At 37.3% G+C, this 17792-nt stretch overlaps 4 protein-coding genes and 1 long non-coding RNA gene across 5 annotated transcripts; 3 read left to right on the top strand and 2 right to left on the bottom strand.

Annotated features, from left to right (window-relative positions):
- Positions 1–1368: 1368 nt before the first annotated feature.
- Positions 1369–5847, top strand: LOC9313899 (sulfate transporter 3.1). Its single transcript, XM_002877785.2, has 12 exons — positions 1369–1807; positions 1949–2156; positions 2852–3023; positions 3167–3232; positions 3478–3591; positions 3885–4001; positions 4195–4321; positions 4438–4724; positions 4865–5055; positions 5138–5223; positions 5319–5395; positions 5486–5847. The coding sequence occupies exons 1-12, from the start codon at positions 1459–1461 to the stop codon at positions 5669–5671; spliced, it is 1980 nt and encodes a 659-aa protein (XP_002877831.1). The 5' UTR covers positions 1369–1458; the 3' UTR covers positions 5672–5847.
- Positions 5848–6160: 313 nt separating this feature from the next.
- On the top strand, positions 6161–7679 carry LOC9313898 (clathrin light chain 3). The gene is made up of 3 exons (XM_021024773.1): positions 6161–6572; positions 6867–7020; positions 7137–7679. The coding sequence occupies exons 1-3, from the start codon at positions 6241–6243 to the stop codon at positions 7437–7439; spliced, it is 789 nt and encodes a 262-aa protein (XP_020880432.1). The 5' UTR covers positions 6161–6240; the 3' UTR covers positions 7440–7679.
- Positions 7680–8226: 547 nt separating this feature from the next.
- On the top strand, positions 8227–10258 carry LOC9312178 (high mobility group B protein 1). Its single transcript, XM_021025869.1, has 8 exons — positions 8227–8416; positions 8723–8798; positions 9064–9186; positions 9282–9339; positions 9433–9477; positions 9563–9643; positions 9717–9785; positions 9910–10258. The coding sequence occupies exons 2-8, from the start codon at positions 8731–8733 to the stop codon at positions 9994–9996; spliced, it is 531 nt and encodes a 176-aa protein (XP_020881528.1). The 5' UTR covers positions 8227–8416; positions 8723–8730; the 3' UTR covers positions 9997–10258.
- A 33-nt stretch (positions 10259–10291) lies between these two features.
- On the bottom strand, positions 10292–13421 carry LOC9312177 (probable envelope ADP,ATP carrier protein, chloroplastic). Its single transcript, XM_002876063.2, has 10 exons — positions 13037–13421; positions 12821–12877; positions 12674–12736; positions 12523–12579; positions 12080–12163; positions 11577–11645; positions 11389–11501; positions 11131–11300; positions 10906–10984; positions 10292–10615 (listed from the first exon to the last, which is right to left on the bottom strand). Exons 1-10 carry the CDS (start codon positions 13382–13384, stop codon positions 10510–10512), a joined length of 1146 nt encoding a protein of 381 aa, XP_002876109.1. The 5' UTR covers positions 13385–13421; the 3' UTR covers positions 10292–10509.
- A 1287-nt stretch (positions 13422–14708) lies between these two features.
- On the bottom strand, positions 14709–16099 carry LOC9313897. Its single transcript, XR_002331979.1, has 3 exons — positions 15941–16099; positions 15223–15564; positions 14709–15138 (listed from the first exon to the last, which is right to left on the bottom strand). It is a non-coding gene; the product is annotated as an uncharacterized LOC9313897 (long non-coding RNA).
- Positions 16100–17792: the final 1693 nt, after the last annotated feature.

The raw sequence follows: 17792 nt of genomic DNA, 5'->3' as shown, positions 1-17792 counted from the left end.
TTAATGACATTAGTGTCAAAAAAGAAGAAGAAGAAGAAGCATGATATTTTCTGCCGACTAAAGTATTGTGACCATTTGTTGTTGCTGAATCGTCATCTCCAACTCCTAACGTTAGGCACGGTCTTGAAAAATATCCCATAACGCAAATTCTAGATTAATCCCGGTAAAGTAAGCTTGAAAATTTATAATATACTATAGTTTTGAATTTAAAGGAAAATGTGACATGGCAGTGAGGAGAAACTAACCCATCTTCCAAATGGACAAATGTCAGCAGAGCCATACATTTATAAAGTATTTTAATGATTAAGGGGACGATGATGATGTCATCAGTAGTTGAGTTGGGGGTAGAATAGGTAATTCACGAAATATGTGATTGAAAGTGAAAACGTAAGCTTTCTGGCTTTTGTGTCCTCTCTGAATCGCTGTGTCGGGACAAGACATGCATCAGAATCACACATCCGTGAATCGGTGCTTTATCCTCTTCTTCTTCTGTCCTTTTTTTTTTTTAGCTTCACGATTAGATTATACAGATTGATTTATTTTTAAAAATTTACACAAATTGATGTGAACTACAGTTTCTACGATGAATGATAATTATGTAATACAGTAGTAGATAATACAAATTAATTATATAATGGTTTATGTTAATTTCGTCGTTCTATCACTTATAACTCATAGAACTCAAATTCAAATTTGGACAAAAAATTAATTATAGAGCTAGTCGAGTTTTGATGGTTTTATTTATTTAATGACATTTATTATTTCCAACACTAATTTGAATCAGAATTATATCCGACTCGGATTAATTAAGTTAAGGTATACTAAAAAGATTAAGAATATGTGGGGATGTGCCTTTAGTCAAGTGATTGTCCATTTGACTCCGTTTTCTGCACCGGAGCTCGACTCTACTAAATCTCGTTATCCGTATAGTAGAAATTGACTATGGATCGAACATTGTTTAGAAAAAAAAAATATGATTTTTAGAAATAGATATATATTTTTTTTTGAATGAATGTTAAATTTATTCACACCAAAAAATACCATTGTTTACAAAAATGCATAATTGTTTTGAAATAAATTGAAACATTTTAAAGAAGAAAAGTTAAAAACTAAGAGGGTGCTAGGGAGTTGGGTCGTGTCCCAAACCAAGAAATAGATATCTTAACTATGCGTCATAGTTATAATTGGCCTTTAATAGCTGGCGTCAATCATTATCTTACAAGACTGATTAAGATGCATGATAACTTTTCACCGGGTGATATATTCCTATAGTAAATTCAACGCTTTTGAATAATTTATTTACCAATTACACACACTTCGCTCAAATTCCCTATAAAAAGAAGAAACCACCTTAGCACTTCTCCTCATTCCTCACTTCCAACCGCCAAAGGAAAAAAAACAAAAACTCCAACAAAAAAAAAAAAAAAACTTCCCAAACCCTACCCGAGCGGTCGTCAAATGGGTACGGAGGAATACAGATTCCCTCAAGGACCGGAGGAGCTGCACCACCGCCACCACCACACCGTGGAGGCTCCTCAGCCTCAGCCGTTCTTGAAGTCACTTCAGTACTCAGTGAAGGAAACTCTGTTTCCGGACGACCCTTTTAGACAATTTAAGAACCAAAATGCATCAAGAAAAGTTGTATTAGGCCTCAAATACTTCCTCCCGATTTTCGAATGGGCTCCACGCTACAATCTTAAGTTCTTCAAATCAGATCTCATCGCCGGAATCACCATCGCTAGTCTCGCCATCCCTCAGGGCATCAGTTACGCCAAACTTGCTAACTTGCCCCCAATTCTTGGCCTTTGTAAGCGTTATACATCCTTTTTTTTATTATTTTTCCTTCATAATTAACCGGTTTTCTGTATTTCTTTTTTGTTGAAGTAGCGTTTGTGATACAACGAAACTCTTTATAGATTTGTACTTATTGTACTGTTTTTGCGTTTAGATTCGAGTTTTGTACCGCCACTGGTGTACGCGGTGCTAGGGAGTTCAAGGGATTTAGCGGTGGGAACGGTTGCGGTTGCGTCTCTTTTGACAGGTGCGTTGCTGAGCAAAGAAGTCGATGCTGAGAAAGATCCTAAGCTTTACCTTCACCTTGCTTTCACCGCCACTTTTTTCGCCGGCGTTTTCGAAGCCTCTCTTGGAATTTTCAGGTGCTTTTTTACTTTGATTCTCCTTAATTAATTTTTGTCCTTTTTATATGGTTTTACTTATATAAAAGTGTGAGTTATATATTCGGTCCAATGCATGTGGAAAAAGATTCCGGCATAAAAATTATCTACCAAATACTGTAGTAACTTTTTCTTACTTTTTTGTTTCTTTTTGTATTTCTTACCTTGATTTCTTACTAAGACTATGAGTGAAATGCGTCATCGCGAGTTACGTCACGTGAAACAAGATATAGTTGCTGACAAACGGGCCAATAGGGACAAAGCTAGATAACTATAGAAAATCTTACGGTAATATAATTACTTGACTGGTATGGTCGGTTTAATAAGTATATTGTATGCGACAGTGGAGAATCATACTAGAATAATGTAATTACTTTACTCGTAAGATCGGTTTAATAATATATGTTTATAATCTTAGTGTGATTTATTCAAAAGCAAATGAGAGATCATTTCTGTGACGTATAGATATTTAGTATATAAAAGGTAGAATCTTTCATTGGCTCCACAAAATTTCGGTTTATCTGGCCAGAACTGGATTCAGGCCTAGGGGTATTAACTAAGGTTGGTGAGTTTGATGATGATATATATGAGTTAATAGTGCAAACTGATAAATTAATTGTTTAGTAGCTAAACAAAATTAAATTAAGAAAAAAATAATAATGAAAATGAAATTGCAGGTTAGGTTTCATAGTGGACTTTCTATCGCATGCAACGATAGTAGGATTCATGGGAGGAGCAGCGACGGTGGTGAGTCTGCAACAGCTTAAGGGTATTTTCGGACTTAAACATTTCACAGACGCCACTGATGTTATCTCCGTCATGCGTTCCGTTTTCTCCCAAACTCACCAGGTGTCTCTCATTTCCGTTATGTTCTTATTATCATTAATTTTCTAATACATCCAACATATCATTCCCAATGTCGATGATTGTTCTCCTAATTCATATAATTAAACACTAACACGTGTTTCTGTTTGTTTGTTTTTGTTGTGTAGTGGAGATGGGAGAGTGGCGTTCTCGGCTGTGGTTTCCTTTTCTTTCTTCTCTCTACAAGATATTTCGTAAGATTATAATTCTCTATCTTTATATAGTACTATCATCTAAATAAGGGACAAATTAATATCATTTCTTTCCACTAGCACACGCTACAATGATCTTTCATATAATTCCATTACTTTATATACTCTTCGTCTTTATCAATCTTTTCCTTGAAAGAATAATTAGAAGTATACGATGGAGTGAAAATGTAAATAACTACAAAATCAAAAAGTTATAAATTGTGTTTAATTACGAATTGATGATGCAGAGCACGAAGAAACCAAAATTCTTTTGGGTGGCGGCGATGGCTCCTTTGACCTCAGTGATTCTTGGAAGTCTCTTGGTTTACTTCACTCACGCTGAGAGACATGGTGTTCAAGTGGTATTTTTCGATCTCTCAATCGGATCTCCTTATCTTATAATAGATAATGAAATAAATTAGTTATTTTCAATCAAGACCTTTATGAATTCCACCAAATCTTAAGGACATTATTTATTTTTAAGAAAAGGGAAAAAAAAGTTAGGTAGAATATTATGGTTAGAAAAGAACAAGAAGCATGAAGTTGAAGTGATAAGGAATTGTATGAAAAAAGAAGTGGGCTCATGGGCTTTTTGTAGTTTTGTCCGAAAGGGAGAGGAATTATCGAATAAAAGAAAGGTGTACCAATTGTGCAGATAGGGAACTTGAAGAAAGGATTGAATCCACTCTCCGGTTCTGATCTCATCTTTACTTCGCCTTATATGTCGACAGCTGTCAAGACTGGTCTCATCACTGGCATCATAGCTCTCGCTGTAAGTCACTTTTCTCTTTATCCTAACTTTTATACAAATTAAGTTAGATATGTTAGTTATTATGGTATGCAACTAGAGATAATTAGTTGCAAGTATTGAACGTAACGTGAGAAATTTGAAGATTGAGAGTAGTAGCCAAGAGATACAAATAAAAACTCACCAAAACCAAAAAAAAAAATCCTATAAAATGTAGGAAGGAATAGCTGTAGGGAGGAGTTTTGCGATGTTCAAGAACTACAACATAGACGGGAACAAAGAGATGATAGCGTTTGGAATGATGAACATCGTTGGTTCCTTCACATCTTGTTACCTCACAACGGGTAAGTTCTCACACACACATAATCACATATGGTAGTTCTATAATTATCACATTAGTTACATTAACTATAAATGAAAAAACTTATAATATTAATTATGACGTACGATATACTATCAGGGCCATTTTCAAGGTCGGCCGTGAACTACAACGCGGGTTGCAAGACTGCAATGTCCAACATAGTGATGGCGATTGCGGTTATGTTCACACTCCTCTTCCTCACGCCGCTTTTTCACTACACACCACTTGTCGTCCTCTCCGCCATCATCATATCCGCAATGCTCGGCCTCATTGACTATCAAGCTGCCATCCATCTCTGGAAAGTCGACAAGTTCGACTTCCTCGTCTGCATGAGCGCCTACGTTGGGGTCGTATTCGGCAGTGTAGAGATTGGACTCATAGTCGCAGTAAGTATATACTTTAGCGCAGAAATCACCTAGATTTTTTTTTTCTATTTGCGTTTGGCATTTACACAATTACACTTACAATTTATAAAAGTGATTTTTTCTACATTTTATAATGTGATTTATTTTTCGTGGTGATGAAGGTGGCGATATCGATAGCGAGGTTGTTGCTGTTTGTGTCGAGGCCAAGAACCGCAGTGAAGGGAAACATACCAAACAGCATGATCTATAGGAACACTGAGCAGTACCCTTCCTCAAGAACTGTCCCTGGTATTCTTATCTTGGAGATTGATGCTCCCATCTATTTTGCCAACGCCAGTTACTTGCGTGAAAGGTAACTTAACCCTCATTCGTATATTATATAAATGCCAAAGATCGAGGGTTGGTTTTGAATTATGTTTTCTATATACTTACAGAATCATAAGGTGGATTGATGAAGAGGAGGAGAGAGTCAAACAATCAGGAGAAAGCAGTTTACAATATATTATACTCGATATGTCAGGTAATCATATGATCTTCATTTTCTCTGACACTAGCAATTAGCTAATGCTGTTTTCGTTGGAAGCTTACTTTGTGTGTGTTTGTTGAACAAATCAGCTGTTGGTAATATTGACACAAGCGGTATAAGCATGATGGAGGAAATCAAGAAAGTCATCGACCGAAGAGCGTTAAAGGTAATGCAGTACGTATATATATATAATACATTTTAGGATATGTTAGCGTTTCTTCATATTAATATTCTTTTGTTCTTTTTTAATCTTCAGTTGGTATTGGCAAATCCAAAAGGAGAGGTGGTGAAGAAATTAACCAGATCCAAATTCATCGGTGATCATTTGGGCAAAGAGTGGATGTTCTTAACAGTAGGAGAAGCTGTGGAGGCTTGTAGCTACGTGCTTCACACGTTTAAAACCGAACCGGCCTCCAAAAACGAGCCTTGGAACAACGTATAGTTCGTTATTAACTAGTTCGATCTGAACTAAAGTAAAAAAAACGAAACTCATTTTGTAATATTGATGATGAGTCACATGCGATATATATGTACTCTTATTTTAGTGTTATGGATTCTGAATTAGTTCATTGATGCAAATATCGGTTATTTAACAATGAACCAAATTTGGTTTACTTCGGTTTTAAAGTTGCATTTTAAATTTTGGAGTAAGCATTCTTGATGTATGTTAAAAGGCCACAAAACTTATAATCCTTAACCGTGTGGAGAAAAGCCCATCAGGCTAGAACATTCAAGCATGGAATCTGACGATAATAATCGTGTACGTCAAGGTCCACCATAGGGATGCTTCTTTGCTCCATCTAAAACATGACACGTAAGCGTACAATCAGATTAGCGGCAGATTCACGATACACACGATGTATCTTTCTCATTGCTTTCGTGTCTTTACTCTCCAACCAATCATAAAACGCCACGTTGTTCTTTAGAGAAGAATTCGTCCTTAGGAAAACCAGTGTGGACACAAAGCAGAGCAAAGAAGACTTTTGTGAGAAAAAAAACAGAACTAAAGAGATGTCGTCAACCTTGAGCAACGAAGAGTCAGGACACGGTGATTTAAATCGTTCGACGGAAGTAGATGGTGGCGACGGAGGAAACTTCACGGGTTACGAGTCTCGATTCCAGTCGCAGAGGTTTGACTCGTCCTTCTCTAATTTTGACTCCCAACCAGAGAAAGAGTCAGACTTACCCGGCGACGATTCGTCTCCTCAATCAAACCAGAAGGAATTACCGGAAACTCAATCTCCGCCGTTGATAAACACTTCCGATGCTACGAACGGTTCGATCTTGCCGCCTTCATCGGCCATGGAGAAAGAGGAAGGTTTTGCTCTTAGGGAGTGGCGAAGGTAAAAGCTTTCTTTGTGCATGCAGCTTTTTGATCCTTTACTTGACTCTTCACTCTGTTTTCGTTAATAGATTTTATAATCTTTGAGTTGTCGATTCGATTATTTTAGAGATTTTCACGAATCTTCGTATTGCTTAAAACCTTAATTTAGCAACCCTAGCTAATTATCCATTGACTAAGTCTTAACTCCAAAACGTTGACCAAATATTGGTCTAAGGAATCTTTGTTTGTTCAAGATAGTACGTTGGTTGATTTGATTTATGTCTATTGAAAGTTTTGTTGTGTGTGTTTAAAGGCTAAATGCTCTGAGATTGGAAGAGAAAGAAAAGGAAGAGAAAGAAATGGTTCAACAAATTATAGAAGCAGCAGAGCAATACAAGGCTGAGTTCTATAGCAAGCGTAACGTTACTATTGAAAACAACAAGAAATTGAACCGCGAGAAAGAGAAGGTAATTTGTCTTAGTAAACTTGTTTTTATCATTCAAGATTGTTGTAGGTGCAACAAAACATTGAATTCTTAGGCTTATCATTCAAGATTTGTGGTGCCTATTTTTTTTATTACCAGTTGCTTTTGGAGAACCAAGAAAAGTTTTACGCTGAAGCTGACAAAAACAATTGGAAGGCGATTGCGGAACTCATTCCTCGTGAAGTACCGGTTATAGAGAATAGAGGGAATAAGAAGAAAACAGCAACCATAACTGTGATCCAGGGACCAAAGCCAGGGAAGCCTACTGATCTGTCTCGTATGCGTCAAGTTCTCACGAAACTCAAACACAATCCGCCAACTCATATGAAGCCAAAATTGCCCTCACCATCTGGAGCTGACCCGAATGTGAGTGAACAGGCCACAGGTACAGAGAAGTTGTAGTTTGTGTTTGTGACAATTTAACTTCTTTATTTGTTGAAAACCGTCTTTACTTTGTTAGCTTCCCTCATGTTCAGTCTCGAATTTTGTTTGTTTTGGTTTCATCTTTGGTCTTACCAATTACCATTGTTGGTTTCCCACACAGTTTTCAACTTTGATGTATATATTCAATAAAACTTGCTAGAAGAACTATCAGTTCCCGTACGTAGACCAAATAATATAAAGCAAGCAAAAGTTCCTAGATTCACAACAGATTTTTCAGCTGTATCGATTTGGTTTGCTTCCGTATAAGTTTCATTAGATAGAAACATGATTCTTGTGATATAGTATCATTTAGTTTTCAGCAACAAAATCATTGGTTAAGTGCATCCAATTAAGTGGTTAAATGTCCATATACGTCTTTCTCCATAGCTCCGATTGGTAACCATTTTTGAGGAAAATAACCAGTAGAAATGTCTTCCTCAATTATTTTTCAATTTTCAGACATGTGGATGGTATATACTCGTGTAAGGTTACTAATGACTTGGTCGGATCAGGCCTTGTCGATGTAAATGATTTGTTAAAGGGGAGAAAATAAAATCCTTCATTATTTCTCTCATGATTAAAGTCTAGCCCATAATATGCCCAACAATATCTTTATAAAGTCAGGCCCATATTAGACCCACACAGCACGTGACTTTTAGTCGCATCCTTATCGTATCTGTAACGTTTGGCGGCAACCGTTTGATCGCAACCGTTCAAATCAACGACCTTCCTTCACTATTATCATTTGACCGGCTATAGCAGGTAAAAGCACCTGGGATTTACTTGATTCTTCCAATTTCTTAACCGGCGATCGCCAATCCTAGGTTTAACAGGTAACCGGTAATAAGCATCTCTTTCTTTTTTCTCCTTGAGGCCTCCTCATCTCTTACTCTCTCTCTGATCGTCTTTTTCCGCTAGGTTTCTGAGATCTTCCATTCGTCTCGAATTCTCTTAAGGTATTGGATTTTGTTTCCGAATCTCTTCGGAATTTTTTGTTGTTGTTCCGAATTGGTTTCTGCGTTTTTCTCTTTTTGGGAGAATCTGGAGCTTAGCTTGATTGATTTGAGTTTTTTTTTTGTTTCTCTCGATTTCAATCGAAAATAGTTGTTTAAGCTAAGGTTTTAGTACTTTTTGAGCTTCGAATCTGTTGTTTTCCTCTCATCTAGTGATTCTGTTCTATGTTGAATGCTATGACATATTCTCTAAAATCTGTGAAATTGATTATTATACTAAGAAATTGATTCTGTTGGTTGATTCTATAGTTGCTACGATGAAGACAGCAAAGGGGAAAGATAAAGTTAAGACCACAAAGGAAGCCTTGAAGCCAGTTGATGACAGGTTAATCCTTTATCTCTCTGCTACTTGTACAGTAATAATGAGAAATTATGGCCATTGAGAAAGGTATAGCTTCTTGCTGAATCAGATTTTTAGTCTCTTTGCAAATCTGGCTTAGCTTCAGCTGTAATTGAAACAGTTAGTGATCATCATACTTGGAGGCGTTGTTGACTTGGTAGCCTAGGTTGGACAGACTAGTTTTAACATTGTTGCTTGTGATTTGGTCTCAGATACTTGACAAAAGCTTTTGTTTCTGTTTAATTTTCAGAAAGGTGGGAAAGAGGAAGGCACCTGCTGAGAAGGCTACTAAACGAGAGACTCGTAAAGAGAAGAAGGCTAAAAAGGACCCAAACAAACCGAAAAGAGCTCCTAGTGCCTTCTTTGTCTTTCTGTAAGTATTGTGTATGATTTCCCTCAAGGAGATTCCCACTCGTATTGTTGAACTTCCTATAAAACCTCACTGGTTTTTTTGTTTCTTTGTTTTAGAGAAGATTTTAGGGTCACGTTCAAGAAAGAAAATCCAAATGTGAAGGCCGTCTCTGCTGTAAGCATTTGGCAGATTCCTTGATATTTTACATGTACTTAGTCTTTACTAGATGAAGTCCTCATGGTCTTACCTTCTTTTTTCCTTGTGAAGGTTGGGAAAGCTGGAGGGCAGAAATGGAAGTCAATGTCTCAAGCTGTAAGTATCTTTGAAACTTCCCTGTCCGATACTGAGAGGAAAATAGTGTGAGATTGACATGAGTTTCACTTCTTCCTTTGTAAAGGAAAAAGCTCCATATGAAGAGAAAGCTGCAAAGAGGAAAGCTGAATATGAGAAACAAATGGATGCATACAACAAAAACATGGTATCCCCTAAGCCTTACCTCACATATACAAACTCGTACATGGCTAACTCTGATTTCCTTGCAATGGGGACAGGAGGAAGGGAGTGATGAATCTGAAAAGTCTAGATCTGAGGTGAATGATGAAGATGAAGCCAGTGGGGAGGTAACAATTCCACTAAACAAGATAAGAGTATCTCTATATAGTGTATTTTATACATGACCCATTTTCTTTTGTACTTGGTGTTTGCATTCTGAAGATGTATGTTTGGCTTAATGTTTCTCTGCAGGAAGAACTACTAGAGAAGGAAGCGGCAGGTGATGATGAAGAAGAAGAAGAGGATGATGACGATGATGATGACGAGGAAGAAGACTAAACCGGGGATAGAAATCAGATTTTGTATCTCAAGCTTAACTGCGGATCCTTAAGCAGAAGTAAGTATTCTGTAATTTGTGTGTCGAGAACTATAGATCTAAAATCGTGTGTTTTTTGTTTTTCTTTTCCTAAGAAAGCGAAACAGTTGTTAGCATCTATCAGGATGTTTGGTTTCAGCTTTTTTCCACAACAAACAATGTACCAATGTTTGCTTTAGTGATCACCCAAACCAAAACACAAACTATGTACATGTTAAACTCTCACCAATTTATCTCCGGTCTCTTGACTCTTTAAGGTTCTTTTAAACTCCTTCAAACTTGTTGAATAGTAAAGAATTTCAGCCGGAATTTTGCCGAATATACTATAGTTTCTCAAACATGAACTAGCTATGAAAAACCAAACTATGTTTCGCTCTAATAAAATAAACTTCTCAAATGTAAAACTAGCACTCGAGTATAAATATTCTAGCGGCTCCAAAATTTTCATGTGAAACAATTATATTTAAAAAATGAGGCTATTGAGCTTGGTCTCGATTCCGATTATCATCGTTGATCTTTTGAAGCTGCTTCTCACTTGTGGCGATAAGGCGTTTTACCATGTCGAAAGCTGTAAGCCTAATACTGCAAAACAAAACATAAACGGCAATGTGAGAATGAGATTCCCTAAGACCTCAACTTTAACGATAAGACATGTTCATAATTGTGTTTTGCATATACTAGTCCTATATAAAGAGAATTCTTGAGATATTATCAAAACATCAAACTGATATTACCAAAATCATAAAAAAGTATACGATCCCCAATTCTTATAACAATAGTTTGAGCTTCGTTTTGTACCAGATACATCTACACCTTAAGTAGCATATATAATGCATGGAGAATGATATTCCTATGTTTAAGAAGAGTCTAACCTGCTGTTTGGTAGAGTTTTCAATGCATTGGGTAAAAAGCCGCGGTACAAGCCTATAAGCCCATCACGGTCTATAATTCCTGCATAACCAGAATGTCAAGATGACTCAGTTCAAATTCCAAGTATTTTGCTCAATACACAACATGAATTGTAAGTAAATAGACCCGAAATGATTTGGATGAAGATTTTGCTCTAATGAGTTGCATGATGATATATATTAACTTACCAGCAAATGCCTCCGGAATTGATTTGTATGGTGTTCCTCTCATTTGCATTTGTCGTCTCACAGTGTCTAGAGGGTAACATGTCAGTGTTGCAATACCAGCTGAAAGAACAGCTGTGAGTAGAGACGATTGCGCCTTCTGTCTATATTCCTCTGGTAAAGACTTCTTCACCCTGTTGCCAAAAGGATATTAATCCCGGTTCAATTTCCTTTTCCCTATAGGTACTTAAAACAGATAGAAAGAAAGTTTGGAAGACTCACAGATCAAAGATACAAAAGTTTACAGCAATGTATGGAGCTATCCCCACTAGAGAAGGTCCTAGACCGTAATAGAAAGATGCGATTCCTTCATCACGGAGCATACTCAAAGCAACCTGCAAGAGTTTACATTGCACAATGCCTTTTAATAAATGCATAAACATGAATGATATAATGAAAACCCATTTCACCTGAGACATTGTTCGATACCCAGGTTCGACAGCCAACCTCAATCGCAAAACATCTAGAGGGTATGTCAACTGCATAAAGAATCAAAATGCAAGAATCAGAATGATAAAGTAACATATCTATATACTTGAAGCAGTACATACTTTCACCAAGTTTTACTTAAAACCCGAAATTAAATGGGTTGAAGTAACTTTGATTAATGCTTTAACAGAAGGTAAACAACACAAAACAACTACATTTCAGTATATATAACGATTTAGTTTTCAAGTAGAGAGAGAGGAACTTATGCCTATTTTACAGATATACATCAGTACAGCCATCATAAAGATGCAGACTTGTGATGGAACCAATTGGAGGAAAGAAGTAGATTCTACAAATAGATAGGTAATCTTAAGACTTTGTAAACCTTAAACTTGACAGTTAACTTACGCCTACAAGTGAATAAACCCGAAAACGGATAAACAAACTTAGCAAGCATTAAATACATCAAACCATAATTCCTTACCAAAGTAGATGTCATGCCAGCACAAGCACCCGCGGCAAGTCTTCCAATTACTGAGAGATGATCATCTTTACCTTTGAACAAGTTCTAAATACAAAATATGGAAGCATCAGTCACATTTCAATACAGAAATCTTGCTTTAAGATGAATGCTGTCATTTTCAATACAGATAACAAAAAACTAATGCAATCAAGCAAAGTTTCCTGAAGGTAGTCAAATTAACTTTTAACACGAGCTCCCTGTGGCTAATCTATCTAACTATAGACCAGAATCATCGTTTAATAAGTCATTCCAGACATAACTTATCATCCCATGGCAATGCTTGTTCTCTAGGACAACTAGCTACAGAAGTTTCTGTGACTCTGTAGTGTAGTACAACCATAATTTTCATTTCTGTTTAAGACATAATCCAAATAGCTAATAAGCTAGTGATGAGACAGACTCACCTTGTAACTCTCATAAGCCAAAAGCTGGACCGCACTGTAAGGTAACACTCTTATAACCTGATGTCACATTTTCAAACACAATTATCCAATAAGTCAAAGAGAAACCAAACACTTGATATAAAAACCAAAGTCCACACAATTTAGAGAGAACCTGCGGTAAATTTCCCTTCCAATAACCTTTCACTCCTTCTTCTTTAGCTATCAACGTGATTGCCTTCAAAATCCATTTCCAATAACTCTTACATCAGTTAGAACATGAAAGACTAAGGTATATAAGAACATCAACACACAAACTTACCTCGATAAATCCTATTGCTTTCTTCGCACTCTGATGTCCAATTCGTATACCATGTGTCTGCAGATAAAACCATATTTAGATTATAATCAAAAACAAACTCATAGTAAAAGAAACACTCTAATCATATTTTAATACAGGACTAATCAGTTACTCTTGTTTGCTACTACCACAATTATACGAAAAATATCTAAGGAAAATTAGAGGGAGGGCCAAAACCTGCATAAGAAGCTTGATACGGTCAAGAGGAGCAGTAACAGTTTTAGCGGCGGCTCCGGCAATAGCACCGGCGGCAAAGATAGCGGCATCTTTTGGAACAAGAGCAAGAATAGCAAGAGGATTGTTCAAGAGCTGAGCCGTCGTCGGAGCGAATTCTCTCTGCTCACCACATTTCTCCACCAGAGAAATGCACGCGAATCTACCTAAACCGAAATCTCCGCGAGCTGAATTTCGCAGGACACGGCGGCGAAACTGAACGGTGCCGGATTTGGCAGGAGAAGAGGTTAGTAAGGAGGAATTGAGGGAAGGGATACGGTGAAAAGTGAGAATCGCTCTGTCTTCTTCCATGGTTTTAGAGAGGGAAGAAGAAGATAAGACCCAAAGATCTTTGTTTTCAAAAACAAAACTTTAAGAATTAGGAAAAAGTTTCGAGACTGGGTGGGTTCCACACTTTTCCTTTTTTTTTTTTTTTTAATTTTATTTTAACGTCTATATTTATTATTTATTGTAAATTATGAGAACTGTTACATAGACGATTCTACAACGGACAATTCCTTCCGACCCTTATTAGATCCACGACAGACGACACCTTCTTCACCTTCTTCTTCATACTCACCTCCTTCACCTCTTTCTTTATGCTCTTGATAGATACTTCACTCTCTGCGTAGAATCCTGGCGAACAGCTATAATTGTACATCGCTGGAGATCTCCTGCACACTTGCCTCCAATAATCTGCAAATTTATTAATAAATCGCAGTATCTGGGACTCGAACCCCAGACCTCTGAGTGTAGAAGCATTAATTAACCCTTGTTCAACCAATGGGCCAAGGTAGGCCTGGGCAAAATACCCGGAACCGAATACCCGAACCGAAAAACCCGAAAAATACACGAACCGAACCCGAACCCGATTTTTAAAAATACCCGAATGGGTCCTAACCTCCCACCCGAAAAAAACCCGAACCGAACCCGAACCGAATCCAATACCCGAATGTACCCGAATGTACCCGAATACAAATATACACCTAAAAATATTAGTTATATTTATATTTATAATATCCGAAATACCTAAAATTACAATCATAAATCCGAATATATTAGGTATTTGAGTAATTCGGATACATTTGGATATATTTGGTTAAAAAGTAACTAATGATGTAGTTTTCTTTTGGGTAATTTTAGTATTTTTAGATATTTTGGTTATATTTGGGTAAAGAGTAACCAATGTATTTTCGAGAAATCGGGTATTTCGGTTAGATTTGGGTATATATGAGTTAAAAACCCGAACCCGACCCGAACCCGAAAATATTTCGGGTATTTTTGGTTAGTTTCGGGTATTTTGCTTTTTTTTTATTAAATACCCGAACCGACCCGAACCCGAACCGAACCCGAACCGAATTTTTAGAATACCCGAATGGGTCTTGACCCCCTACCCGAATAGACCCGATACCCGAAAAAAAAAAGAACCGAACCCGAACGGGTACCCGAATGCCCAGACCTAGGCCAAGGGGGCTTCCACCCACACTTTTCCTTAGAAACCAAATTTTAATTTATGCTCTCATATGAATAAACATTATGCTAAAGAAGAATAAGAGTTTTTGCTGAATTTGTGATGAATCTAGCAACAACAAAAATGAAGAAGAGTTTTTTTTTTTTTTGCTCATAAGCTTGTAAATATTGTGGTGGTAAAAAGTCATTAACTGATGAAATTGGACTTTAATGGTCACATGATTATCATCAAACAAAATTGTGGTAACAAAAACCTGAAAAGAAAATTAAGATTCTCATGAACAAAGAAAAGCCATAGTAAATCAGTATTGATGGTGGAGATAGTGATGATGATGTTGAGAGACTCAAGGAGCTCTATGATTGATGTGGATTCTGACGGAATGAACAAGCTTTCGGGTATGAAGGAGATTGCATGTGATAGTATCTCCAGCTTTAAGGCTGTTCCTTTTGGTAATCTTGTCAAACCCTATGTAACGACAAGTTCTCCCATCTTTATATTTTGCTTTTTTCCCTTTCAAGGAACCATGTTCATCAATGTAGTAGAGGCGTTTACCAAGCGTAAGCTTATGTTCTTTCACCACTTTGGCTGGAATCAACTGCACAGAACAAAAAAAAAACACAACATATAAGAACCATATTAAGGTAAAAGAGAATCTAAAAGTCTTTTGTCAATACTTTACCAGCTCATGTATCCTGTTCTTCACCAGAACTAAAACCATCATCATCAACATCCATTGCAGTTTCTTGGTCTTCTTCTTCGCTATCAGAATCACTAAGCTCAACCATTTGTGCTACAGCTCGTGTTTCTTTGCTACCCAAACAACCGTAAACAGTGACTTCAAAGGTGTGATTACCATCGTAGACAAATGTTAAGTATTCTCCGGACTTGAGATCATGGTCCACTGCAAACCTCCGCACAGTTTTGTCAAGCTCACTGTCCAAAATCTTCCTCCGGCGCCTTGGAACTTCGCTTTCTCTGGCAATGGATCAACAAGATGTTCCGTGAAAGACAATGGAATCGCCTGAAACACAAATGTGAACAATCAGAGTATACGAGCAAGACACAGTGATAAAAGAGTGAGCTTTTTAAGCACTAAACAAATACATAAAAGACACATTACACAAGGTGAAAAAAATCAAATCTTTATAAGCCCAATTTACAACCGAGAGTCATAGATTTAAGAAAACAATCATCAGCACTGCCACTAAGAAACCAAAAAAGAACAAGGGCACAAAAAGGATGAACACAAATCAACAAGTGAAATGTCATCAAAGGCAAGAAACGAGAAACAAAAGAACAAAATTCAGAATCTTTTTTATCACTTTCACTCGCAGCTAGGTTCTTCTTCAGTAATTACTAAAGTTTTGTAAGAAGGAGAAAGAAAGAGAGATTATTACCAACGCTTCAGAAGACGTCTCTGGGATGAAAACCTTAAAGAATCGTGGAAGCTCAGTCATGGAGGTCTGATAGATTTTTGATGAAAGGAAATATACAGAAATGAGTAAAAAAAAAAAAACCTTAATGTTGAAGATTGCAGAAACATATATCAGAGAGAACAAAAACCTGATTTGACATTTTGTGTCCGTACACAACCCCCTTGAACTCACACTCAAATAAAAGGGGAAAAATGTCATTTAATAGCCGAATTTTCAAATTGTGGCCATTTGCCACACCAACTTCACAAATGGCCAATTTAAACATGATAAAAACGTTGACCTCTGTTTAGCACATGACAAAATCGTTGACCAAGCCAAAACACCACGCCGTTAACAGATCCGCTAACACCCATAAACATCCGTTAATACCTCCGTTAATGCCTCCGTTACTGCGCAAAAAATCAGAAAAAATCCCCAAATCAGAAAAATCAAATCCCTAATTTTATCAAAATCGAAATTTTTCCTATGAGCTAGGAAATCGTGAAATCGTATCGAGGATTAGGTCTGTTGTTGAAGCTGCAATGCAAGGCGAATTATATAGAGATGAAGAGGTTGTCATCGGAGATGGAGTTCCATGTCCTCCGGCGGAAGAAGCTTCAGAGTTAGCTGGGTGTTCCATGTCATCAGAGATGGAGTTCCATGTCCTCCAACGGAAGAAGCTTTAGATGGAGTTCCATGTCCTCGTCGTGAAAATGCAGCTTAATAACATCAACAACAACAGAGGAGGAAATAAAAGAAACATCTTTATCTTCTTCTTCTTCAGAAATTATTACACATGGATCCTCTGTTTTTTCCTCTCTCTTTATTTCTTCACATCTTACTTCTCCGTCGAAGACCAATCCTCACCGTCGTCAATACGTCTCTTGTCTAACCACAAAACGTCGTCGTCTTTCCCATCTCGTGCTCTCATCGAATCTTCCGCCATTAAAACTACCTCCTTTGGTAAAAAAAAACATCGATTTTTTATTTCTTCTCTGTTTCTTTTTTTTTTTGGTCAAACATTTCTTCTCTGTTTCAAATCACTCATTTTTCTCAAAAATCGTTTTTTTCTTCTTTTAATTAAAAGTTTATTCAGCGGAATGAAGATATATGTTTACGATTTACCGGCGAGTTTTAACGACGATTGGGTTACGGCATCAGACCGGTGCGCTACTCATCTTTTTGCGGCGGAGGTAGCCATCCACCGTACGCTTCTCTCCTCCGACGTCCGTACGTTAGACCCAGAAGAAGCTGATTTCTTCTTCGTCCCTGTTTACGTTTCTTGCAATTTCTCCAAATCCAACGGCTTCCCTTCTCTAAGCCATGCTCGCTCTCTCTTCAGCTCCGCCGTCGATTTTCTCTCCGACCATTACCCGTTTTGGGATCGGACTCAAGGCTCTGACCATGTTTTTGTCGCTTCCTAGTTAGCTCCGGTGAACGACGTCGTTTTTGCGCAGTAACGGAGGCATTAACGGAGGTGTTAACGGATGTTAATGGGTGTTAGCAGATCTGTTAACGGCGTGGTGTTTTGGCTTGATCAACGATTTTGTCATGTGCTAAACGGAGGTCAACGTTTTTATCATGTTTAAATTAGCCATTTGTGAAGTTGGTGTAGCAAATGGCCACAATTTGAAAGTTCGGCTATTAAATGACATTTTTCCCCAAATAAAAGTGCTTGGACAAAAAACGAAAATTTGGCATGATAGTTAATTAACATTGGGGTTTATGGGCTTTTTCCAAAATGAGGTTTAAATGGGCTTTTATTTCTTTGGGAAAAGTTTTTATGTTTCTCTTTTGTTACTCTGCTCTTTGAATCCTGATTGATGTCTTCTTT

Source organism: Arabidopsis lyrata (assembly GCF_000004255.2).
Source record: "Arabidopsis lyrata subsp. lyrata unplaced genomic scaffold ARALYscaffold_5, whole genome shotgun sequence".
In the NCBI taxonomy this organism is placed as follows: Eukaryota; Viridiplantae; Streptophyta; class Magnoliopsida; order Brassicales; family Brassicaceae; genus Arabidopsis; species Arabidopsis lyrata.
This window is presented reverse-complemented; position numbering and strand designations above follow the sequence as displayed.